This window comes from Euphorbia lathyris, chromosome 10, assembly GCF_963576675.1.
Source record: "Euphorbia lathyris chromosome 10, ddEupLath1.1, whole genome shotgun sequence".
NCBI classification, from domain to species: Eukaryota; Viridiplantae; Streptophyta; class Magnoliopsida; order Malpighiales; family Euphorbiaceae; genus Euphorbia; species Euphorbia lathyris.
Window position 1 is genome coordinate 55,757,871 of NC_088919.1, and position 26,060 is coordinate 55,783,930.

At 36.7% G+C, this 26,060-nt stretch overlaps 2 protein-coding genes across 2 annotated transcripts; one reads left to right on the plus strand and one right to left on the minus strand.

The window, feature by feature from the left end:
* The first annotated feature begins 3,893 nt into the window (after positions 1-3,893).
* Positions 3,894-25,111, plus strand: LOC136209669 (nicotinate N-methyltransferase 1). The gene is made up of 5 exons (XM_066001215.1): positions 3,894-4,325; positions 16,803-16,950; positions 17,115-17,303; positions 19,033-19,097; positions 24,611-25,111. The coding sequence occupies exons 1-5, from the start codon at positions 3,960-3,962 to the stop codon at positions 24,908-24,910; spliced, it is 1,068 nt and encodes a 355-aa protein (XP_065857287.1). The 5' UTR covers positions 3,894-3,959; the 3' UTR covers positions 24,911-25,111.
* On the minus strand, positions 11,788-12,861 carry LOC136208439 (uncharacterized mitochondrial protein AtMg00810-like). The gene has a single exon (XM_065999305.1). The coding sequence runs from the start codon at positions 12,859-12,861 to the stop codon at positions 11,986-11,988; it is 876 nt and encodes a 291-aa protein (XP_065855377.1). The 3' UTR covers positions 11,788-11,985.
* Positions 25,112-26,060: the final 949 nt, after the last annotated feature.

A 26,060-nucleotide genomic window follows, 5' to 3' on the forward strand; every position in this document is an offset into this window, starting at 1 on the left:
TTGGATAAAGAGGCCTGGCAAAAAAGAAACGCGTCATCTGCAAACAATAAGTGTGATACTGCTGGGGCACCTCGAGAGACGCGAAAACCATGTATTAATCCCTTATTTTCAGCATTAGCAAGTAAAGCTGACAGACCTTCCACACAAAGCAATAATAAATAGGGGGACAAGGGGTCTCCCTGTCGGAGGCCTCTTCTAGGGATCACATGACCCATTAACTGGTTATTGATCTTAATCATATACTGGACCGATGATACACATAACATAATTAACCTGACCCATTTCTCAGCAAAGCCGAGTTTCAATATTAATTCACGCAGGTAATTCCAATCCACCATGTCATATGCCTTGCTCATGTCCACTTTCAAAGCCACATTGCCCATTTTCTTTGCCACATTTTTATTGATACTATGAATTATTTCAAAAGGAATCAGCACATTATCATGAATAGATCGACCCTTAATAAAGGCGGATTGATTTTCCGATATTAGGGACGGTAAAAGAATTTTCAGTCTGTTTGCAAGGACTTTGGTGAAAATTTTAAGAATAACATTGCAAAGAGCAATCGGGCGAATTTCAGACATAGTAGTAGGGCAATCACATTTAGGGATAAGGGTGATAATGGTTTTATTCAGATCAGGAGGGAACATACCTTGCTCGAACCAACTAACACCATCATCATAAACGTCGTCACCAATTACATCCCAAAAGTGTTGATAGAATCCCGGATTAAAACCGTCAGGACCCGGAGCCTTATCCGAATGCATATCAAAAAGAGCATGCCTAAATTCACATTTAGTCAGTGGTTTGAGAAGATGCGCATTATCCTGCTTAGTGACCCGAGGCTGAATCAAATCCACCACCTCCCTCTAATCGCTGTTACTTTCTAAGAAAACTGAATCAAAGTGTGAAACTGCTACTCTTCCAATCCCTACCGTATCCTCAATCCACTCTCCATCTTCATTTTTCAGACGTGTTAAGTGGTTCTGTTTTCGTCTACCATTGGCAAATAGATGATAGAATTTAGTGTTTGGGTCCCCTTCTTGGAGCCAAAGCACCTTTGAGCGTTGCCTCCAATGGTCTTCCTCCTGGACTAATAATCAAACCATCCCTGTTCTAGTCGCTTCATAATCCCTCTCTGCCTCTTCCCCACTCATAGCATGCAACTGTTCTAGTCGAGCCTGCATCTCCTTTATCCGTCGTCTAAAATCCGACCCAATATTCCTGCTCCATCTGGTTAAAGTCCCCGCCAACTGCCTAAGACGATCCTCCACCGTCGGACAGCCTTCCGCACGCCAAGCGTCTACTACCACCCATTTGAACTCCTCAATATGTGTCCAATGATTTTCAAAGCGGAACTGTTTGTTAAAGATCAGTTTAATCAAAGGAGTTGTGTGGAGAATTATAGGTGAATGGTCTGATGTTGGGGATGTAGTATTGCTGCAAAAGTGATCAGGGAACTTTGATTGCCACGGACCCGTGCAAAGGCTTATATCCAGTTTCTCTTGAATTTCATTCGGTTTCCCCTGTGTCGGATCCAGGTAAATTGATAACCTTGTAGAGGAATGTCAATGAGTGCACACACTTTTAGTGTGTCTCTGAACCCTTTAAAACACCACTTCGGGTGATCGTTTAGCCCCACTTTGTCACTATGAGTCAACAGGTCATTAAAATCCCCTAGGATAGCCCAGGGTAAAGAAGAGGCGGCAGCAAGGCTTCTTAGTAAATCCCAAGAAGACCTTCATCCAGCTCTCTCCGGAAACCCATAAAAACCAGTGATTCACCAATCACCACCACTATCCACCACTGTCAAAGTCAATATGGTTAGAGGAAAAGGAGTTTAAGGAGCACAACTTTTCCTCTTTCCACATCGCATAAATCCCTCCACTCCTCCCAATGCAATCTACTGCAAAGCAGCCTTCAAAACCGAGTTTAACTCTAATATTCTCGATACGAGACAGATAGACAAGCGTCTCATACATGAATAAAATGGCGGGCTTGTGAACTTTCATGAGTTCAGCCAGAATTGGAACTGCCCTGGTGTTGCCCAACCCCTGACAGTTCCAGCTGAAGATCTTCATTTCATAGGGCGAACCGACTGGTCCGCCTTGTTGGATTGTTGCTTGCTCTTCATCTATATGTTTGGGTTAATTTGCTCCTGATCAATTTCCCCAATGGCTGATCCCTCTCCTTGAGTTTGAGAAGGTGGATCAACCTCCATAGTCTGCACATTTACTTCCAAAATCCTCTCTCCAGTCGATCCACTAACTGAAAACTCCTCCCCTCTTCTTCTCTTCCTCTCCTCAATCACTTCCAATCCCACTTCCGGCTGCTTACCACTAACTGGCTTATCGACATTACCTTAGTGTTCAAATATGTTAACCCTAAAATTCCGAGCCAATTGAGTGAGGTTCTGTTTTGGATTCTGACGTTGTTCTTGTCTGTCTGCTTTAGCGCTTATATCTCCTGTACCAGCCGATGTACCTCCTGTGTTCACTTCACAATCTTCCTTCAACCATTTTTCTCCTCCTAAGAGGTTTGAACGGCGTATAGGGGTCCTGAGTGAGACGTCCCATTCTCTGACAATCTCTTCTTCCTCACTGCTAAAGAAAATATCACAATGGCGATCCAAATGCCCAATTAAACCACAAATAAAGCAAAATGTGGGAATTTTCTCATATTTAAACTTACAGTGAAGCCATTCCCCACCAGCCCTCTTGACTTTCTTGCCTCTCTATATTGGCTGCCTTATGTCCACACTAACCCGAACCCAAAGGTAACTCAACTCATTCTGCCATTTATTTTTGGGATCCATAAGGAGAAAGCTACCGATAAAATTTCCCAGCGCCTTTGCTACCATCTCTATAAACAATTACTGTGTGAGCCCATGGATTTGTACCCAGAAGTTGGCATGGGTCAATTGCGCTTCAACTGGTTCTTCGTTCTCCTTCAGTGCATACAAAATCAACAAATGATTATCGAATGTCCAATGTCCGTTATCCATTACCCATTTCAGGTCGTAAGGATGAAAAAATCGGAAAAGGAGTAATTTTCCCCCAATTTCAGAAAACCATTTGTAATCGGTGGCGGCCGATTCCGATGGCGGCGACTCGAATTCGGACCCGTCATCCACAATTGTCAATTTCTGTAGTTGCTCGTCCATACTGCAAAGTCTACTTTCAATTAGGGAGATCAAGAGAAGGGGGAACCACAACCGGGAGAGCAGAGGCCGCATCGGAGCAAGAGGAAAGACGGGAAGCTAGAAACCCTAGTCGGAAGGACGATACCGAGAACTCTCACATGGAGTAGCGGCTCTCAAAAGGACTTCTTAAAAAGCTAAAATTAATCTTGTTTGAAAATATTATAATTAAATTTGGACTAAATCTGTCCTTTCAAAGAAAAAAAAAACCTTTGAACTTTAATATTTTTTTTAACTTCCATATAATTTCGGTTGGATTGTAAATTCGATGCACTCTATTTCATTAGAGACTCGTGTTTACCCTTTTTTCTTTTTTTGTAATCTATCTATATATAATATAAAACAGTAACGATGGAATTGGGGTGTCACTTCCTCCTTTTTTACTGATAAAAAATATAATATATTAACTTTAGTTATATTATTATATTTATCTATAAAAAGATTATTTAAATTAAATGTGAAAATAAAATAATAATATTTAATTTATATAATATATTTATATCATTAATTGTAATTATTAAATTATATTTTTATTAATATTTATATATTAAAATGAATCCGTGTATCGCACGGGTCAAAAACTACTATACTAGTCGATTCAAGAACCAGAGCGACAAGTCACATAAATACTTAAATTTACAAAAACACCCCTACATACTGTACGAATTTTCTTCTCTTACTCGCATTAAATCACTCACTGCAAATCTCCTCCATTCCCAAAACAACCATCCAAACAACAAAAAGCTCTCAAAAAAATTCAATGGAAAACGAGAATTCAGAGAGCAGGAACACCGCGAGGCTAGCAATACTGGAGCTAGCCAACATGATCAGCGTCCCTATGTCTCTCAACGCCGTCGTACGTCTCAACGTCGCCGACGCCATCTGGCAAGGCGGTGCCAATGCTCCTCTATCCGCCTCCGAGATCCTCTCGCGCATCCTTCCTTCCGGTGGAGACGCCGAAAATCTTCAGCGTATTCTCCGTATGCTCACCAGTTACGGTGTTTTCTCAGAGCATATCGACGGCGACGGCAGCCTGAGAAAGTACTCTCTTACTGAGATTGGAAAAACTCTTGTTACGGATGCCGATGGTCTTTCATACGCTTCGTACGTGCTTCAGCACCATCAGGTACATTTATCATTTCGATATATATATATATATATTTCGAATGTAATTTATAATTTTATTTGTGTGGTTTTGCTGAATTTTCAGTCAGTAGTTATCATAAAGTTCATGGGTAAATTACAATTATAGTCGCTCAAATTTGCTAATATTAGTCATTCAAAATCTCACCTAAATATTAGACTAATATTATAACCCCAAGTGTGCTTAAAATGACTATTAACAACTTTAAAATTAAAAAAAAATACAAGAATTAAATTTTGTTAAAATCCACATTTAACATTTAATCACATTTTCATGAAAATTTTGAAAATTTAAGCCTGCTTGGTGGAAAGTGTTTTGGTCCAAAATTAGAAGCTTAGAACATTTTTAGAGATATAACTAGTAGTACTGTTTAGTGAGAAATAGATTGGGTGAAAACTGCTAATTTAAAAAGTTTTAGGAGTTTTTTTGAAATAGAGACATTTATATTAAAAGAATTTTTTTTATTTTTTTTTCTATCTACCACGTAGTTGGTGACACCAATTATCTAACTCCATTTTAATTACTCTAATTTTATTTTTTCCTACCCTAGCTTTAAATATACAATTACTACATTATTGTTATAACAAATAAAAAAATTTAAATAAAATTAATTTTTTTTCCAAATATTAACCATATACACGGAGATTAAATAATATTGAACTTAAAACCACGGTTGTAAAAGAGGCTAGACACTTATCGAATGAAAAAGGTCCTTAAGGATTAATCGAAGATTAGCTGAGGATTAATCGGACTTGCATTTTTATATTTTTTTATTTGTTAATCAATAAATTCTTATATAAACTCGATTAAAATATGTTTTATACTATCTAAAAATAACAATGTAAAATCGAGAAACACATATGTTTATATTATATATTTTTAAAAATGTGTAAACATTAACATTTCAACAACAATATCACTGAAACAACTTAAAAATGAATTATAATAAAACAAAAAACAAAATCACAATGAAAATGCTTTTGCTCATCATCGCTTAGGCGACTTAAGTAGAGCCCAGACGGCTAAAAAACATTCAGAAAGACTAATCGGAGAAAATCAAGATGGATTCTCGATTTTGAGCGTCTAAACGATCCATACGGTTTGTTTTTGAACCATGTTAAACAAACAAATAACATTTATACTAAAAAAACACATTAAACTAAAATATAAAAACATTAAACGTAAAAGCAAAATCGAAATATCAATATTTTCTTTGCGGCATCTTTGTCACAAGATTTTGCAAATCTTTTTGAGCTGCAAAATCCAACGTCGCTGTATATTTAGAGAGTGGCGTTAGAGATGGTCTTAATCCATTATAATTTATGTCAATTATTTCTATTTTATAAATAAAAAAAATATTTTACTTTTCAAATCAAAACGTTTTAATTAGTAGAGGTATTTAAAACATCTTAAATACAATGTAATTTTTGAAATATATATAGTATTTATTAAATTTCTAATCATGAGTGCGGATCGGTTTGGACGTTCCACATGCCGGAATATCAACTTTTAGTTTTCTTTCTGTTTGCTCTGGGGCTCGGCCATCCTTTGTTACAAAAAAAAAAAATTAAATTTCCGATCAATTTATTGTGACATTTAATTAAATTTACAATAATTTTTCATAATACTATGAAAAACTCATTTTTTATATTGTTTTTCTCAAATTTAATACTTGAAATTATATTTTATTAATATGATTTTATTTTACAAAATTTGTTTGTATATCCTATTAATAAAATATTTATCTATTTACATAAAGTTATCTTTATTAAATAACAAATCACCTTTTAAATATGAATTATTTAAAAAAATGACTATAAAAAACATGTTTTTATTTATCATTTTACAGTTATTAGCTATTAACAATTATTATTTAATAGATATACACAAACAACTAGTGAAATATATTAGTCAAATCTAGTAAACAAAAAAGACCGCTAATATAATCAGCTACTTCTAAACTCTAAACCATATTTGCCAAAAATAAGGTCTTCCATTTTCCTTAAAATGGAGAGTTGTTAAAATTGAGTGGTTCTCAGTTAGTAAAAACAAAGTTGAATGTCTCTTAGATGAGGTTTTGAAATTAAGTGTTAGTAAATGTAAAGTTGATTGACCATAAGTGCAATTTAACCTAAAATCAATACATAAGTTACAAAAAATTCACTAATATTGACACTTAAGAGTAATTTTACCTCCTTCTTAAAAAAAAAAGTAATTTTACCTCCAACATCATAAATAGTGCAATTAAAACTCTAACAAATCGCACAAATTTCAGATATCATCAACAAAAACTCACTCAACGTCATGTTATCAATAACCCAATAACCAAAAACATGTGTATTTTTTTTGGTAAGAAAGGAAAGGAAAAAAACAAAACCAACAAAAAACCTACACCGGGATCAGTCTAGGAAGGCTGACCCCAATCCTATCCTCTAGGAGAGAAGGCAAAAGAAAAGAAGGAGGAACAGAGAGGGTAGAAACACCTAACATTCTCCCATGCCCAGCAGCTGCTAAGCGATCCGCCACGCGGTTTTGCTCCCTAAAAATATGGGAGAAATTAAGATACTCAAAGGCAGGACGAAGCCTTAAAATAGCTTTAATGAGATTCTGGCTCTTCAGACAAACAGCCTGGCTATCTGAAATCCTGTTAATAGCCTCCAGATTATCAGATTCCACCGAGAGCTTTTTAACACCCATGCGAATGGCGAGTTTAATACCTGACAAGATACCCCAGAGCTCCGCAGAAAAGGAGGAGCCCGTCCCCAAGTTATGGGTAAACCCCGCCATCCAATTGCCACCAGCATCCCGAAGAACTCCTCCAGCAGCAATTCTTCCATTGCTAAGGCATGAGCCATCAGTATTCAACTTAGCAAACCCTTCTCTAGGCTTACTCCAGCCAACTAGCAGGATCTCTTTATCCGGGGAGGGGCGAACAAGGGAATCTCTTTCAAAGCTTTTAGTAATAACAAAGAGCTTCTTCGAGAAGAAAAACAGTAAATCAGGAATAAGGACAGCCTTACCCGCAAATAATTCTTCATTCCTCCACTTCCAGATTTGGTGACAAGTAATAGCAAAGAGGATGGCACCGTGCTCCATGTTGGCCAGCAAGTTCCCCTTGGCTCCTTGAGAGAACCAGTCCCCTTCAGAAAAGGCCATGAAGGAAGGGAGGATGTGATGAGGGAGGATCCCTTCCCAGATCTTCTTACTATTTGGGCAATCCCTCAAGGCATGGCACAAGGTTTCCACATTGCCTCTGCATCTACTACAGGCATTAGACTCAGTCAAGTGCCTTCTGTGCCTATCCGCATTCGTAAGGAGCCTGTCTTTGATACCCAGCCAAAGGAAGCTCCTGATACGGTAAGGGAACTTGAGGGACCATATGGACTTCCAAATCTCCAAGGGAGGATCAGCCCTATTAGGGGTAAAAGCTTCATAGGCCGATTTACAAGAATAAGTACCATTATTCGTCAAGGCCCAGCAATGTCTATCCTTATCCTCCTCTTGATTGCTAATCTTCACTCCTCTAATGTTAAGAAGGGTCTCCAGACTAAAGAAAGAGTCGAACTTTGACCAGATCTAGTCTCCCTCCGAGTCCACCACATCAGCAATTTTCCAGGAAAGGAGATCAGCCGACGGAGGGGCATTACACACATCAATCAGCGGTTTATCACCAATCCAGGTGTCATACCAGAAGCTAATAGATCTACCATTACCCACCTCCAGGCCAATCCCCGTACAGAATTCAGCAAACACGGCACTGAGCCCTTTCCAGAGGAAGGAACAGCTAACAACCCTCTCCTTCGGGCCACCAAAGATTCTATCTTTCCGATACTTCCCGCACAAGAGACGGACCCAAAGGGAGGAGGGGCATTGTCACATTCTCCAAAGAAGTTTAATTAACAGGACCCCTGTTTTTAGGCTGGCAAGCTTCCTTCCACGGGACCAGGTGAACCTTTCTCCCATCTCCAGACTCACCCCACAGGAAACGCCGATTTATCTTATCCAGGTCACTAAGGACAGGCTCAGGAAGCTTACAGGCCTGCATGATGTGGTTCGGAGCAGCGCAGTTAACTGACTGGATCAAGGTAAGGCGACCTGCAAGGGAAAGAGAATTAGCTTTCCAGCTAGCACACAAACCATTAGTTTTGTCCAAAATATCCTTGAAAGAGGCTTTGGAAACCCTGTCACTGTGAAGAGGAACCCCAAGATACTTCCCCAAAGAGTTCGTCAGAGGTATGCCAAAGAGCTCACTCAGTCTTCTGCACAAGCTATTGTCCATATTTTTGGAACAAAGCATACGGGACTTTTGGATGTTAACCTTCTGGCCAGAAGCCTCGCAAAAACAATCAAGGATATCCATAACTGTTTTAATTTGCTCCTCATTACCCTCAACGAAAAGCATGACGTCATCAGCAAAGAGTAAATGGGTAATAGGGGGGCAATGTCTGTTGATAGAAACAGGGTGGAGAGTCCCTTTGCACACCGCCTCTTGGATCAGGTGAGATAGTCTTTCCATGGCAATAACAAAGAGGAAGGGACTCATAGGATCTCCTTGACGAATTCCTCTGGAGGGAGAAAACTCATCCGACATGTCCCCATTGATCATGACCTGGAAAACAGGAGAGGAGATACACTTCTCAATCAAAATCCTCCAGTTCTCCGGGATGCCAGCTTTGGCTAAACTATCCAGAAGAAAGCTCCAGTTCAATCTATCATAGGCTTTCTCCAGATCCAGTTTGAGGGCCACAATCCCTTTCTTACCTTTCTTAATCTTCATAGAATGGACAACCTCCTGGGCAATAACAACGTTATCCATCAATTGTCTACCAGGAACAAAGCTCCCTTGGTTCTGGCTAATTATATCCGGAAGGATCTTCCGGATTCTATTAGCCACAATCTTAGTAATAGCTTTATACAAAACATTACAAAGACTGATGGGTCTCATCTGGAGGAAGGAGGAAGGCTTAACAACCTTAGGAATCAAGACAATGAGGGTTTTATTAACCGACCTGATATCGTTAGAGCCACCAAAAACACCTAACACAAAACTGTATATGCCCTCCTTAACAGTATCCCAGTGTTTATGATAGAAACTAGCGGGGATACCATCAATCCCAGGAGCCTTAGTGGACCCTATGCTAGAGAAGGCCAGATCAATCTCTTTAAGGTCAATAGGATGGAAAGCATCTTTAATAGCCTCCTCCCCCAAACGAGGAAAGGAAATACCAGAGTGGGCACTCTCCAAGTCCACAGCTTCCTCTCTAAACAGGTCCTTGTAGAAATCAAGGGCTGAGCGACGAATGTCTTCCTCCTCAAAAATCCACTCGCCACTAGCGTCCTTGATAGCATCAATCCTATTCCTCTGTCTCCTAATGATCGTAGAGAGATGAAAAAACCTGGTATTCCGATCCCCGTCTTGAATCCAGGCCTTCCTAGACTTCTGGAACCAAAGAAGCTCTTCCTGTCTAAGCACAGCTTCCAACTCGTTCTGGAGAGCTCTAAGGTGACCATTTAAGCTATGGTCGAAACGAGCCTCCAAGCAACGCTGAACGCCTTCCATCCTCCTCAAGAGTTTATTCTTCCTCCTGATAATATGACCAAAGATGTCTTTATTCCAAACAACCACCTTCCTTCTGAATTCCTCAGCAGCGAGGAGAACATCAGAGTGGGGATGCCAATTGGTTTTCACGAAATTCCTAAAGTCGGGATGAGAATCCCAAGCCACAAGATATCTAAACGGTCTGTTACCTTTCAGCCGGTTACCTTTGACCAAATTAATGAGGATAGGGCAATGGTCAGAGTGACGGAAGGGGAGATTCAGCACCTTGACCTCAGGAAACCTACAGATAGCCGCAACATTAGCATACACCTTATCCAACCTCACAAACAAGCTATTTCTTTTCCAGGTAAATTTGTGGCCAGCAGCACCCAGGTCTGAAAGCCCACACAGATCCATACTACGCTTGTGGTTAAGGCACCGGTTCACATAATGATTACCCCCTCCTCTCTGATCACTTAAAAGGGGCAATATCATTAAAATCCCCGGCCACCAACCAAGCCTCCACCAACCAAAAACATGTGTATACTCGTGAAAGAAAGAAAAAAAATATCACCCAATAACCAATAACCGAAAACTCTCGCGTTCTTTTTTATTTGTACTTTCCTTATTTTCACAAGGATTAAGGAGAAATTAATTCATCTTAAATTTACTATAAAATTGAAGTTAAGATTAAATTACCCTTATTTTAAAAATACTCAGAAATATTAATACATAAATTTAAATTTAATTTCTAAATTATGTATTTAATGCATTTCTAAATTCCAAGTTATTTTTAAAATTACAAGATAAGAGTAAACTTGATAAAAAAAGAGGAAATTACACTATAAATCATCTTTAAAATTTATTTTACAATTAACTATCCACTTTTTTCTAATATTATCATATATATGTATTTTAATTCTAATTTTGTCAAATGGCAGTTATCTAACATTAAATTATTAATTATTTATTCTAAATTCATTGCTCAAATCAATATTCAAACCACTATCCTATTAGTCTTTTCTCCTGCGTTTTTTTGTTTGCTTTTTCTATTTTTAATGTTTATGAATTTGACTGTCTTCTTCACATATGTTCTAGGTTTCTTTTTGTAAGGGTGTTTTTGTTTGAAAATTTAGCCATCAAACAATTTTTAAAATTATTTCAACGTAGAAGGAATCGTGAAAATAAAGAAGGAATTCACAGTTCCTGAACAACCCATTAGAAAAACAGAAAAAAAAACCAAAAGTTGTAATGAATCGTGAAAATAAAGAAGGAATCGCAAAAAAATAAAAACCTTGCTAAGCAAGTATGCTTCGGCCATGAAAATTTTCAAACTATGAACACACTTTTGTGAATTTCATGTAAATTGAATAGAAAAGGTTTGCAAAAATCATTTTTTTTTTTAAATTTTCTGTCATTTTCAAAATTAAATTATGCAATTCTTTAAAAAACACAAAACATGAATCTGAATTTGGATTCAAAATAAACCAATGAAATGAATATTACTTTAAATCTTTAATCTTATAGGAACTCTTCACAATACATGAATTTCAGAAAATGAAGCAAAAAAAAAAAAAAAACTGCTTTAATTTATATTTTGGTTTTTCATTCTTACCTGGAAAAGAACTGAAGATCGGTGTACAGTTTTTTTAAAGAAATCAGTGTACAAAGTTAGATGTTTTTCATTTAATTTAATGTTTTTAATAATAATTATATATACTTTTTGAAAAAATAATAATTATATATACTCCTGATTTTAAGGGATGCGTTGGTTATATGATAAAATAGTTTATTATTTTCAAAATTTGACAAATTTAAAATTTAGTTGATAAGTTTGAGACATCTGTAATTAACCAACTCTATCTTGATCATTGTGTAACTTGATAAGCCAAGGGAAATTGCGGAAATACATCTTGCCTTTATTAAATCTCAGGTGCTCAAAATATATAGTACAAACAGAGTTAGAAAGGAAGAAGGAGTCTATCCGATAGGAATCCGAATTTGACTAGAAAACTATCAGATATATACATATTTGACTGGGAGACTATCAGTAGGAATACGACTAAATATATTATACATAAATTATATTCCTAATACTCCCCCTCAAGTTGGAGCATGCAGATCACAAATACCCAACTTGCGTAGTAAGTAATAGAATTGTTGTCGCCCCAGAGCTTTTGTCAAAATATCCGCCAATTGATGACCTGTAGGTACATACGAAGTAGTAATGTTGCCGGCCTGCAATTCATCCCGAACAAAGTGACAGTCAGCTTCAATATGTTTTGTACGGTCATGAAAGACTGGATTTGCCGCAATATGAATAGCAGCTTGACTATCACAAAATAATCGCATAGGACGGGAATGATGAACCCCAAGAGATCTCAACAAAGACTTCAACCATTTTAACTCACAAGTGGTGACAGCCATGGCACGATACTCAGCTTCCGCAGAAGAACGAGATACAGTAGGTTGTCTTTTAGTCTTCCAGGAAATAGGAGATGTCCCAAGCAGCACAAAATAACCAGTCAAAGAGCGTCTAGTTAATGGGCAAGCAGCCCAATCACTGTCACAAAAGGCATTTAAGCGCAAATCATTGCATTTCCGAAGCAAGATGCCCTGTCCTGGACTTCCTTTTAAATACCGCAATACACGAAGAGCATCATCCCAATGTTCGACCTTAGGGTTGCTTAGAAATTGAGCAAGAGTATGCACAGAATAACTAAGCTCAGGCCTAGTGATAGTCAGATAGACCAAGCGTCCAACAAGACGCCTATATTGTGCAGGATCAGGCATAGAAGGACCATCTGCAGTAGCAAGATGATGGTTTTGCTCCATTGGAGTATCGATAGGCTTACAACCCAACATACCAGCCTCTGTAAGAACATCAAGAGTATACTTACGTTGGGAGAGAAAAAGACCCTCAGCCCCACGAGCTACCTCAATACCAAGAAAGTACTTCAAAGCGCCAAGGTCTTTCATATGAAAACACTTACTAAGGTATTCCTTCAATTGAGTGATAGAAGTATGAGAGGACCCTGCAACAATAAGATCATCCACATAAACCAGAACATGAACCTGCAACAATAAGATCATCCACATAAACCAGAACATGAATAGCAACATTTCCATTACAGTAACTAAACAAGGAGTAGTCAGCATAAGATTGTTTGAAGCCAAAATGCTTCAAGGCGGTGGACAATTTTGCAAACCAATTCCTCGGTGCTTGACGCAATCCATATAAAGATTTGCGCAATCGTAAGACCTTCCCAGGTGTAGGACTCGAATAACCAGGAGGTAACTTCATATATACCTCTTCCTCTAAATCTCCATGACGGAACGCATTATGGACATCCATTTGATGAAGTTCCCACTTAAGAGCACTTGCCACAGCAAGAAAAATGCGCACAGTACCCATCTTTGCTACGGGTGCAAATGTCTCATGAAAATCAATACCTGCAACTTGGCGATTTCCAAACACAACAAGTCGCGCTTTGAGGCGCTCAATAGATCCATCAGACTTAAACTTCACTTTATAAACCCATTGACAACCAAGAGTTCTCTTACCAGAAGGCAACTCTTCCAAGGTCCAAGTATTATTACGTTCTAAGGCATCAATCTCTTCTTGCATTGCTGTACACCAACTAGGATCCTTAAAAGCCTCCGTAAAAGAGACAGGTTCCTTACCTGCAGTAATTGCTGCCAAAAAACTTTTGTGTCTAACAGAAAACTTTTCACAATCAACATAACAAGCTATAGGGAAAGGAGTACCTGAGGTTCCAGATTGAGCCGGTGCAGTAGAGGATGGTGCAGGGTCTATTTTTCGAGCAACAGTATGAGAAACAATAGTGTGAGTAACAAAATCCCTTAACTTTGATGAAGGTTTTCGATTACGATGTCCACGGCCCAAGTTGTCAGTGGTACCCATAGTAGTAGGAAGATTATCACTTACATTACTGTTTGCATTCACAGTATCAGTACCGCTAGGAATCGTCTCAATAATTTTTGGGGCATCAGGTTGTGCAACAGCTGGCACAGTGACAGTAGGTGCAAAAATTTCAGCTCCGGCAGCCTCTATAGGCCCCTTTGTCCCAACCCCTGCATCACTTGGCACTATCCCATCATAATCATCAAGAGGGGGCTGTTGTAAGTAAGACTGAAACGGACACATAGTCGGACCAACTTCGGGTTTGGAAAAGGGAAAAACATCTTCAAAAAATTGCACATCCCGACTAACAAAATATTCATGAGTATCCAAATCAAAAAGACGCCAACCCTTTGTACCAAAAGGATACCCAACGAATATACAACGCCTAGACCGAGACCCAAATTTGTCTTTAATCCGAGGCCTATTAGCAGCATAACAAAGGCACCCAAAAACACGTAAAGCAAGCATAGGAGGCTGTTGGCCAAACAAAATCTCATAAGGGGATTTTCCATGAAGAATAGGAGTAGGGGTTCGATTTATTAGATGAACCGCAGTCAAAACACACTCACCCCAAAACTTTTTAGGAAGATGAGCTTGGAAACGTAAAGCCCGAGCTACATTTAATACATGACGGTGTTTACGCTCAACTCTACCGTTTTGCTGTGCTGTATCAACACATGAGGTTTGATGAAGCATGCCACATTCAGCATAAAAAGTTTTAAGACATAAAAATTCTGGGCCATTGTCACTCCTCAAAATCTTAACTTGTTTATGATACTGACTGTGCACCATTTTACAAAAATTCTTAATCAGTTGAGGAACCTCATATTTTCCTGCCATCAAAAACACCCATGTAGCCCGAGAACAATCATCAACAATTGTTAAAAAATAACGAGCCCCATTACTAGCATGCAATTTTTCCGGTCCCCATATATCACAATGTATTAAATCAAACAAACCAGCAGCTTTATTCATACTCAAAGGAAAAGGACTACGATGTTGTTTTGCTTGAAAGCATACACCACAATTAGTAGCACAACTATTGTTTGAAAAATCTATATGAACTACTCCACACAAACTAGAGAGAACTTTTTGAGAGGGATGCCCTAACCGCCGATGCCATAAATCTGCAGATTCTGCAACAGTTGTTGTTTGATTAGCTTGAATGAACTTCTGAAACCAATAGACCCCGTCACACTGCACCCCCGCTCCAATCAGGTTCCTCAAAGTGCGGTCCTGAATAACACATAGCTTGTCAGTGAAAAGAACAGTATAACATTGTTTTTCAAGTAACTGAGACACTGACAGCAAATTACAGGTAAGAGAAGGAACAAATAAAACATTATGTAACACCAAATTTTGGCTCAAGCGAATTGTTCCCTCCTTTGTAGGAGTAGTGTGTTTACCGTTCTGTAAGCCAACAATAGAATCCGGAATATCAATTATATCAAGAAATAATTTAATGTTACCCGTCATGTGGTTAGACGCGCCAGAATCAATAATCCAACAATCAGCAGACTTCTTACCATTTAAATGTTCATTATTGGACTTAGCACCATTAACAGCAGACATGAGTTGAATGAATTGAGAATCACTGAGAGTCGGAACACTTTGGCGATCAGACTCACTAAATGGTTGCTGTGAAGAGGAAGCAGCACTAGTCCGTGTACCTGTATTGCCTACAAAACCACCACGATCGTGACCACCACGCCCACCAGAGCGTCCACCGCGACCCCCAGTGCGTCCGCCACGCTTGCCAACCCACCAATCTGGATAGCCATGAAGCTTGAAACAACGCTCCTTTTCATGCCCCTTCTCACCACAATGTAAACAAACTCGCGGCTCGTCTCCCGTGGTAGTCTTTCCAGAAGCAACAAGACGACCACCAGCCGAACAAAGATGAAGAACAGAGGATCGATAACGAGACTGTGTAGGGGGCGGTGTAGATTTCTTGTCTGCCATGGCAGGCAAAGAACAAAGATGAAGAACAGAGGATCGATAAAAAAAAATTCTAAACTTTAGAATGCTCTGATACCATGATAAGCCAAGGGAAATTGCGGAAATACATCTTGCCTTTATTAAATCTCAGGTGCTCAAAATATATAGTACAAACAGAGTTAGAAAGGAAGAAGGAGTCTATCCGATAGGAATCCGAATTTGACTAGAAAACTATCAGATATATACATATTTGACTGGGAGACTATCAGTAGAAATACGACTAAATATATTATACATAAATTATATTCCTAATATAACTTACCCATAAAAAAAATCATTAAAAATTTAAAAGCCACAAATAAGAATTTAAGTTTTGATTAAAAGTGATGGATAAAAAGTAATTAATTGAGTAACTCTTAATGTATGCAATTATAGCTACTTCAATAATATGTTAAATTAAAAATTTCATGAGATTTAGGGTATGTATGGTTTATCCGCTGTTTAAAGGGTGCCTTCTATGGTTACTTTGTTTTTGACAAAATACCATTACTTGATGTGTTTTCACCATTGGATGATGGATTAGAAAATTAATCCAATGATAAAAACACACAAAGTAAGGCTTACTTTGTTAAAAATAAAGTAAGCATAGCCTTTATCTAAAGTTGGTGCCTTCTATGGGTACTTTGTTTTTGACAAAGTACCATTACTTGGTGGTGTGTTTTCACCATTGGATGATGGATTAGAAAAAGCTAACAAAACATGAATTTGCTTTTTTTAGAATAAATATTGATTTGTTTACTCCATTTTTTCATTTGATTGTCTCTTTATATTTTAGGCTAGCTTTTTCCAAAAACATTTCTTGAAAAATCAGCTTTATAAAAAGCAACCTGTAGTCTAAAATATAAAGCGACAATCAAATGGAAAAAATTAAACAAATCTATATTTATTCTAAAAAAATCACGTTTTTTTTTTCTTTTTCTTATATTTGGCTCCATGATGTTTTCGCATTTCAATAGAATTTCAGTTGTATAATGTGGAGGAACATGGCTTTTAACAGGATGCATTAATGAGGGCTTGGCCGTTAGTGCACGAGGCAGTGCTGGACCCAACGACAGAGCCATTTGTGAAAGCGAATGGGGAAGCTGCCTACGATTACTATGGGAAGAAGCCAGAAATGAATGGGTTAATGCTCAAGGCTATGTCAGGTAGGCCTGATAATTATTGGGTTCATAATTCAATAATTTCGGCTTAGCAATCATATTCATATTGTATTATTTCATCACCTCAAATACTATTATTATTGCGTATCAATTTTATATCGTGTAATCGGTTTTCGGTTCGTGTGTAATTTTCCAATCCCCATTGTTAGGTGTATCGGTGCCGTTCATGAAGGCAGTGTTGAGCAGCTATGATGGATTTGGGGGAGTTGAGAAATTAGTTGATGTTGGTGGAAGTGGCGGTGATTGCCTTAAGATGATTCTCAATAATTATCCTAACATACGCCAAGCCATAAATTTTGATCTGCCTGAAGTTGTTGCCAAAGCACCTACTATTACTGGTCAGATCCTACTTTCCTATTTTTCTCACTCAATTTATATCTTATTTATAAATATAAATAAATAACTTCTACGTAGCTTACGTCCAATGGCGAATACAAGATTGTTTGATTCGAGGACTGATTTTACACGTGTATGTATAAAAAAAAAATTTGGCTAAATCCAAAATTCAAATTTTTTTTCCGTATATATATATTTTATAATCTGAGTGGTCAAGAACCAATTTTTAAGTACCAATCAATTTTTAAATACCAATGTAAAACTTCTCAAAATTAAGCTACATTGTGTTTAAGATTCTTAACATGTAAAAAAATCAGATTTAGGAAGGGCAGGCCAAAAAATTTAGAAATTTGGATTTAAGAAGGGTCAAACCGGCAAAAAAAAAAAAAAAAAATTAGAATTTTGGATTTAAAGGGCCTAACATACAATACCAAAAAAAAATTAGAATTTTGGATTTAGAGAGTCTAAGAGGATCTATGCCAATTTGGGGGGTGCTCTGTGTCACAGGCGGAGATTTAACCGTAGGCAAAGTCGTCTGGCCTGACCGTAGGCAAATCTCACCCCGTGGCCTAGGCCAAGACATTGGAATAGGCATTGGCAAGACATTGGGGAAGGTTTGGGGCAGAATCAAGGCAGGTTGATCCATAGCAAGAGTTGGGGCATCGGCGAGGAAGATCGGGCCCGACGTCTATGTCGACTGGAGGCAAATGTTGGCTAGTGGTGAATGGAACATATGAATGTCCACTGGCTGTGGGCTTGGACTCTGCGTAAGAAACACTATAGGGAGATAGGGTCTCTGGCGTCGGATCTCCGTTAACCCCTGGGTCAGTTGTCGGGATCGGTTTAAGCGATCCATCCTAGTGGACTAGGAGAGTCGGGCATCCGGCCTTCGGGAAGGGAGGCGAATGTCTCCGTCGACAGACACTTTGAGTGGACCCATAGTGCGGGTTCTTCGTAGGTCGAGGTTTAACCATAGGACACCCTTCCGAAACGGATTACGGATATACTAATTGACGGGATGCCTGATGTAAAAAGGGGATAGACTCCTTCGGATAGTGTTGGCTAGCCGAGACCCGGAGAAATCTCGGTGCCACACGGGGTTTTGGCTCGGGCTCCGAACTGGCCCGGTGACACTTTGCTCCAATTTTAATAGCAATAAAATTCAGGGCTCAGAGATAAATTTTACTCTAAATAAATGTTCTCTTTAACTATCATCAAATTAAGGATATGGAATTGTGTTCTAGCTTACATTGACTACAATACTTTTATAGTGGTCCAATTTTGACTCCTAAATCTAATAATTGAGGGCCAATTTTGATGATACATCAATGGAAAATTCATTCTAATTTGTTTCAGCTTTCCAGTACTGATTAGATAACGAAGAAGAAGATGCAGACAAGTAATTACTACGTAATAGTCGTTCTTTATCAGTGTCAGTGATATCACAGATTATAGAAATAAATAAAAACTGTTGACTTTATGCTTAATAAAACTTAAATTTCTTACAGATATTTCTGACTTATTTACGATAATATTCAGATACTTGTTTAGTCAACAATGTATGCGAGGACACAAATTAAATGTTAAAATGATCGATTGGGGTTTGTCGATGTAATATTTAGTCCTTAATAAACTTTGGATAAAGAAGGCATTCTCAATCTTCTAATTTTTAAAATTTTTGTTAATTAAATTTATAATCTTTCAACAAAATAAAATAATTAATTCTTGCAGGAGTTACCCACGTTGGTGGCGACATGTTCAAGTCAATTCCTTCAGCTGATGCAATCTTCATGAAGGTGAGTCATTCTTTCAATAAAATATGCACAAAAATCTCACTTCCTAATCACTAAGCAAGCTAATTCTCTATAAATCGTCATCTAAAATTGATTTTTATAATAGAATATACTGTTACCTAGTAACTTGAATCTGGACATTAAGAAACTATCACTTATTTATGGACATTAAGGAACTATCACTTATTTTATGTAGGGAATCTCACAAGAATCTAGAAATAGAGCCATTTGTCGTAGTTCGTCTATATTTTATTTTCAATTACCTTTCATTTCAAGTACACTTATGTAAATGGGAAAATCAGTTAAGAAAAAATGCTATTTAATGCCTGACAAATTGACAAACAAAGCTAGTGAGGAGGTTCTTGAGTTTGCTGATAGTGAATTAATTATGTTTAATTCACGGCATATGATCCTGATCCTAGGCGTTCTATTTGGGCTTATACAAAATTACATATTCCTCTTGTACTTCTATTTGGATATATTACACACCCAAACTTATCAATTTTAGTGCTTTCTTTCTTTTGAAGTCTGCCAAATTAACAAATAAGAGTGTTAGATGTACAAAATTAATCAATCTAGGTATCTGATTGGCTAATAGAAATACAGAGTGCCAAAAAAAAAAGTATGCCTGGATGTGCAAGTAATACTAAGCCAAAGAATTGGCTTATTTGCTTAACAAGATGTATGGTATGGTATAGTCCAAACTCTCGTTGACAGACAGACCAAGATGGGCCAAGCTTGTTCAGAGTCTGGTATCCTAAAGCACAATGGGCCTAAATTCCATGATGGGTCTTTTTTCAAACTAGGACGTGAGATTATTAGAGCTTTTAGGAATTGGATTTCCTCAATAATTATTTTATTCTTAAAAAATTAGTTTTAGACCAATTAATAAACAAGCATAAGAAGTTGCTTTTGATGAAAATTGAAAAATGTATAAAATATGCATTTTGAAGAAATAAAAATAAAAATGTCATGTACAGTAAACTGGATTGTGGATAGTCAATTAGTCATGGATTAAAATACCAATTTGGCTCTCAAAGTTGAGATGTAGAGCTAAATTTACTGTCAATTACATCCATTTCTACATGAAAATTTCTTTTTGTTTCCCTTTGAAGGTCAAATTGTTTCCTTATTTTTACTTTATGGGCTATATTAGTCATGTGCTTTCGTTCCAAGGATTAGATTGACATTTAATTTGTTATATTTTATAAACATTAATGAAAATGGCCAACGTAAACCAATTAATAACTAGACTCACTTTTCTCAAAAAAAAAAAAAAAAAACACTAAACTAGACTAACCTTTTGGTGATTTTTATGTACTTATTTAGGCCTGTATTCCAAATTTGAAAGAATATTTTGTTAGATATCCCACATTACTTAATTAGGAAGTTATACAACTTCTTATATGTATATGAAATAATCCTTTTTTAAGGTACTTTTTCGGGTGAGTTATATTTTTATTTATATGGTATCAAAGACTTGTACTTAATGCGTCACCTATGCAAGAAAGAAGAAGGATTAGTCGAATAACTCTGTTATGATTATGTGCGTTAATATTTGCTATTTAGTTATGGGTAATTAATTTATTAGTCCCTATATTTTGACAAAACACACTGTTTAGTCCCTGTATTTTCAAAAACACATGGTAAGGTCCCTAACCTTTTTCTCAGTGAACTGTTTAGTCCTTCCGTCTGTTTGTTACATTTTTTACCGTTTATGACTTCGGAAATGACTAAATTACCCTTTACTATTTACCTTCAAACTTCAGAAGAGTAATCCAATTTAGAAGAAGAAGCTATTTGCATGGAGAACAATAAAAAGAACAGACTCAACGCTTACGAATTTGAACGATTAAGAAGAAAATTAAGAACAAGAACACTCAAAGTTGATTTCAGATGCATTAGAGTTTAAAGGAAAGCAAAATAAAGGAAAAGAAGAACACAAATCCAAATTGACTAACAGAATCTTCATGAGAGTCTAACGGCAGGGACTAAACAGTTCACCAAGAAAAACATTAGGGACTAAACAGTTCACCGAGAAAAACGTTAGGGACTTTAGTGTGTGTTTTTGAAAATACAGGGACTAAACAGTGTGTTTTGTCAAAATATAGGGACTAATAAATTAATTACCCTTTAGTTATTGCTATCATTTGCATTCGGCTATTATATTTCCTAAAGCTGTTAGCTTATTTTGGACTGTAGTGAATTAGTTATCCCGCTGTTATGTCATAGTTGTACCTTGTAACCATTTTTTACCTCATCTTTATATAGAGGTCATTCCTTGTTAAGGAACTATATATGAAATCAGTACTATATCTCTTATTCTCTCTTTCTCTCTCCTAAATCCTCTTGTTACTCTGTCCTTCCTAATTTATTCCTTAGATATTAATTCAGAGCTCAGTTGGGGTCATTCATAGATATTTGCTTCACAATGGTTCTAGTGTGAGGGTGCATTAAATATTTTACATTGCATGATATATATATATATATAAGGTACTTCTTTAGGTGAGTTATATTCAATCCGGTTAGGTATATTATAATAATATGGGCATCCCTGGATTGCCATATCTATAATCTGCCTTTTGCACATGCGAAGGTATCTTGTTGAGGCAAAAGAAAAGATATTGGAGTTGTTTTCTCTAGGCAAAATAGGATCCCCACAGCACATGGTATGATGTCACAGGAGATGGATCTTGTGAAATTGCCTAGCCACTTCTAGAGCGTGTCTGGTACAGACATTTTCATTGCCCATAGTGGTCTAATGGAACTTATTTTAGAAAAGTATATAAAATAATAAATATATATATATAATTTAACCCATAAATTATAAGGAATTTTAGGAGATATGAAAGAGTAACGCTTACGTATTATAATGCTCATTTTAACGGTGACAGAAGGCATATGAAAACGGTGTTTAAAACACTAGTTTCTAATATAAAGAATCCGATGATTCAATCACTAGATTCAGTGTTATATATCAGTGTTTGATATGTGACACGGGTGTTTAAAGTACTGACATTTAATCATTAGGTTCTTTGCATTTGAAATCAGTTTTTAAACACCGGTTTTACACGCCTTCTAACAATCCAACAAAAGCATTAGGTCGGGAAAAATTATTAACAGAGTCTGAGGGAACTTTCTTGGAAAAGACTGTTATGAAAACAAAATCCTAAATTATAATGGCTGAAACATAATTGTGCAGTTAAATCTGTTGACAATAGCTTAAAGTTGAATTCCTTGTGAAGTGTAAAGGTGTAATTTGCCTTTCATCTTGGTGTCTATAGGTTCAAGTCCTCAATTAACAGTCCAATTTTTGGCATGAAACAATAAATTCTTTCCTGGAAAATTGAATATGAATTTGAGTATTTGGACTATAGACCATGGTTTATCAAACATTTTAGCATAGAAAGTTAATAGTCAATGGAATACAACCTGTAATAGAGTAGAAAAATTACACTCTGAGCATTATTCCTTCATTATGGCCCGGTTTAAAATTATTCTGAGCATAACTCTTGTCTAGTTGGGGTGAAGTCGGTCGAAATTCGTCCAACTTTAAAAGAGTAAATCCGACTTCTTTTCAATTTGTATAACCCAAACATTAAGCTTCGATTAGGCTTTGCAACAAGAAAGTCGGATGAACTTCATCCGATTTCTAGTTGCAAAGAAGTTGGATGAAGTTCACCCGACTTCTTAACAAAATATAAGTAAATGTAAATAGCAATATCCCCTCATCATACATTACTCATCATGCTTATTTTTATTGATCAAAACTCTTACTTTTATTTTCAGTAGCCCCACTCTTACTCATTATAGACTTCCAAACATAATTGAGTGACGTGTTATACACACATTATAAAGAAGTTTTATCTGACTTCTTTACATTTTAAAACTGGAACGAACTTCGTTCGACTTTACTCTAATTAAACGAGCATTATACTTAAAATAATTTTTAACCCGACCATAGTGAAGGAATAATGCTCATCCGGAGCATCACACAGAGCAAATAATCCACTCTACTCAGGAAAACAAACCAAATGGCAAGTAGGCCACAGCTAGCTAAGTAGGGTGGAATGATGGATGAAATTGTAGAATATCACCACCGAACAAAAATAATACTAGGAAAGACAAAATACATATTATGGCCTAAAGCTAACTGTCCATGCCTGATCCGAGGTTTTCGGACTTGCCCATGCCTACAATGTACCACTACTGAAACTACACTTTTTTCGGATGATTATATGGAACTCCATGTGTAAAGTTGTTTTTTTTAAAAGAACTCCATGTGTAAAGTTAAGATAGCTCAATAATATATATATGGATTAATGCATCAGGCTCTGAACTTCAGGAGTTCAAAGTGTTCATAGGACAACTTTATGGAGACATCCGTCTTCCTTTATGAAGATCAAATACCGACTTTTCTAGTTCCTAGTGAATTAGGGTATATCGCTTAAACCAATACCGACAATTGGCCATGGAGATGGCATAGATCCGATATCAGATTATAGTGTTTCTTATACCAACTTGGACTCCACGGTTAAAGTATGTTGATATGTTCCATTCACCGCTCAATGTCGATGCTTGGGGTTGAGTTTAAAAAGCGGAATACCTCTCTTAACTTGCTTAAAATTATATATTGGCTTCCTGAACTTGCTAAAGTGATATACATTTTAATTTATCCAAATTCTCTCTTGTTCTACCACATCGGAACCGTTTTAGCTAAAAGCTCGAGCTGATAGTTAAAGGTCCACTTCATATTGTGCTTGAAGCGTGACAACACAGGCCCATATTACCATGTCCTGCAAATAACTCAACAAATGGGACTGCCAGGAATCGAACCCAGGACCACTTGGTCACACTGGCTCTGATACCATGTCATGGAACCGTTTTAGCTAAAAGCTCAAGCTGATAGTTAAAGGTCCACTTCATATTAATAGCTGACATAATAAAAGTGATGGGTCATGCTAATATTGGCAAAACTTAATTTTAAGTCCCTAAATTTTACAGTTTTATGTCTGTGCTGCTATATATATCTTCCTTGACTTCAAATTTGTTTATTGAGTTTATGAACTTTATAACTGAAATATGTTAAACCTAACTTTATGTCGGTTTATAGCTTGTGTCTTTCACAATACAATCTTTACACTCATGGACATATTAGTTTTCAATTCTAAAAGGCTTAATACATTATTATTGCATTTCGCTGAATAATTGGAAATGCTTCTAAACTTAAATGATCTATATTTTTGAACTTGTTTAAAGTGATCTATCTATCTTTTGAACTTGTTTAAACTGGCCTATTAGTCTTTCTAAACTTGCTTAAATTGATATGCGCTTCAACTAGTCCGAATCTCTACTTTACTTTGCCACATAGGATTTAAGGATTAATAATATCACTTTAAGTTCAAAACACTAATGAGACATCTCTAAAATTTAAGTCAATCATATTATTTAACCGAGCACTAGGGGTTCCTAAAATCTCAGAGTGGTGTTTCTGAAATTGATTTTTTTTTTTTCAGTGGGTATTGACAACATGGACAGACGAGGAATGCAAGAAAATAATGGAGAATTGTTACAAGGCAGTACCAGTAGGAGGAAAAATGATAGCATGTGAACCAGTATTGCCAAAGGATTCAGATGAGAGTCATAGGACTCGTGCTCTCTTAGAAGGTGATATCTTTGTGATGACTATTTATAGGGCTAAGGGTAAACATAGGACTGAAGCTGAGTTTAAGAAATTGGGTGAGTTAGTTGGTTTCTCTAGTTTCAGAGCTTACTACATTGATCATTTTTACACTGTTTTAGAGTTCCTTAAATAACTACTTAGCTTAATTAGGTAGCTGAAATGAGATTTTATTAGAAAATCAGTTTCTGATCCCTCTTTTTATGTTAGTTTATGTTTCAATAATTGTTGTCTGATTAATGAAAAGGCTTGAAAGCATCGTTGTGACTTATGCCCTGTTTTTTGTCACTTAATTTCGATATCAGTAATTTCAGTTCAGTTCTTAGCATTCAGTTCAGTTCTTTAGCATTCAGTTCAGTTTACTTTACTTAATTTCAGTCAAAATGAACAGAGCCTATTGTTTATTGTTTAAGTATCCTATATATTTAACGGCTTAATACATATGTTGCCTCTAGATTTGGCTCAAAATTTCATCTGTCTCTGTGAACTTTCAAATCTATTCTTATCTAATTGCATTCAATAACCCTCCTTCAAATGCAATTCAACTTTCAAATCTATTCTTATCCAATTACATTCTTATCTATTCTCTAGTTTCAGAGCTTGCTACATTGATCATTTTTTATACTGTTTTAGCTTAATTAGGTAGTGGAAATGAGACATTAGTAGAAAATCAGTTTATGTTTCCTCTCTTTATGTTAGTTTATGTGTTTCAATACTCAGTTGTCTGATTAATGAAAAGGTTTGTAAGCTTAATTGTGACTTATTGTTTATTTGTTAAATATCCTAACGTTGTTGTCGTGTGATTGAGAGGTCACGGGTTCGAGTCTTAGGAGCGGTCTCTTACCAAAATATTGGTAGGGGAAGGCCTGCCCCCCAGTACACCCTTGTGGTGGGACCCCTCTCCGGACTCTCGCTAAAGCGGGGACGTGTAATGTACCAGGCTGCCTTTTTTCTATCCTATGTTTTAAAACTGTTTTGTACTTGATTCAAAACTTTAACTGTACTTTCAAAAGTTGCAAATGATTCTTTTGATTATATAAACTTTAACTGCTTCTACAACTTTGAAGAACATCAGTTCTTATCTATCTAATTAGCAGTCTTCTCACATGTGATTTAACGGGTCTCTTTGTATACACTTTAATTTTTATCCAAATTGAATTAAATGTGATTGGTTGATACACGTTAAGAAATGAATTTCACAAAATAACAAATGAGAATACAAACACAAAAATAATAGTTGAAGCTGTTGGCATAACTAACTCTCCTTGTTTGATAAATGGATAGGA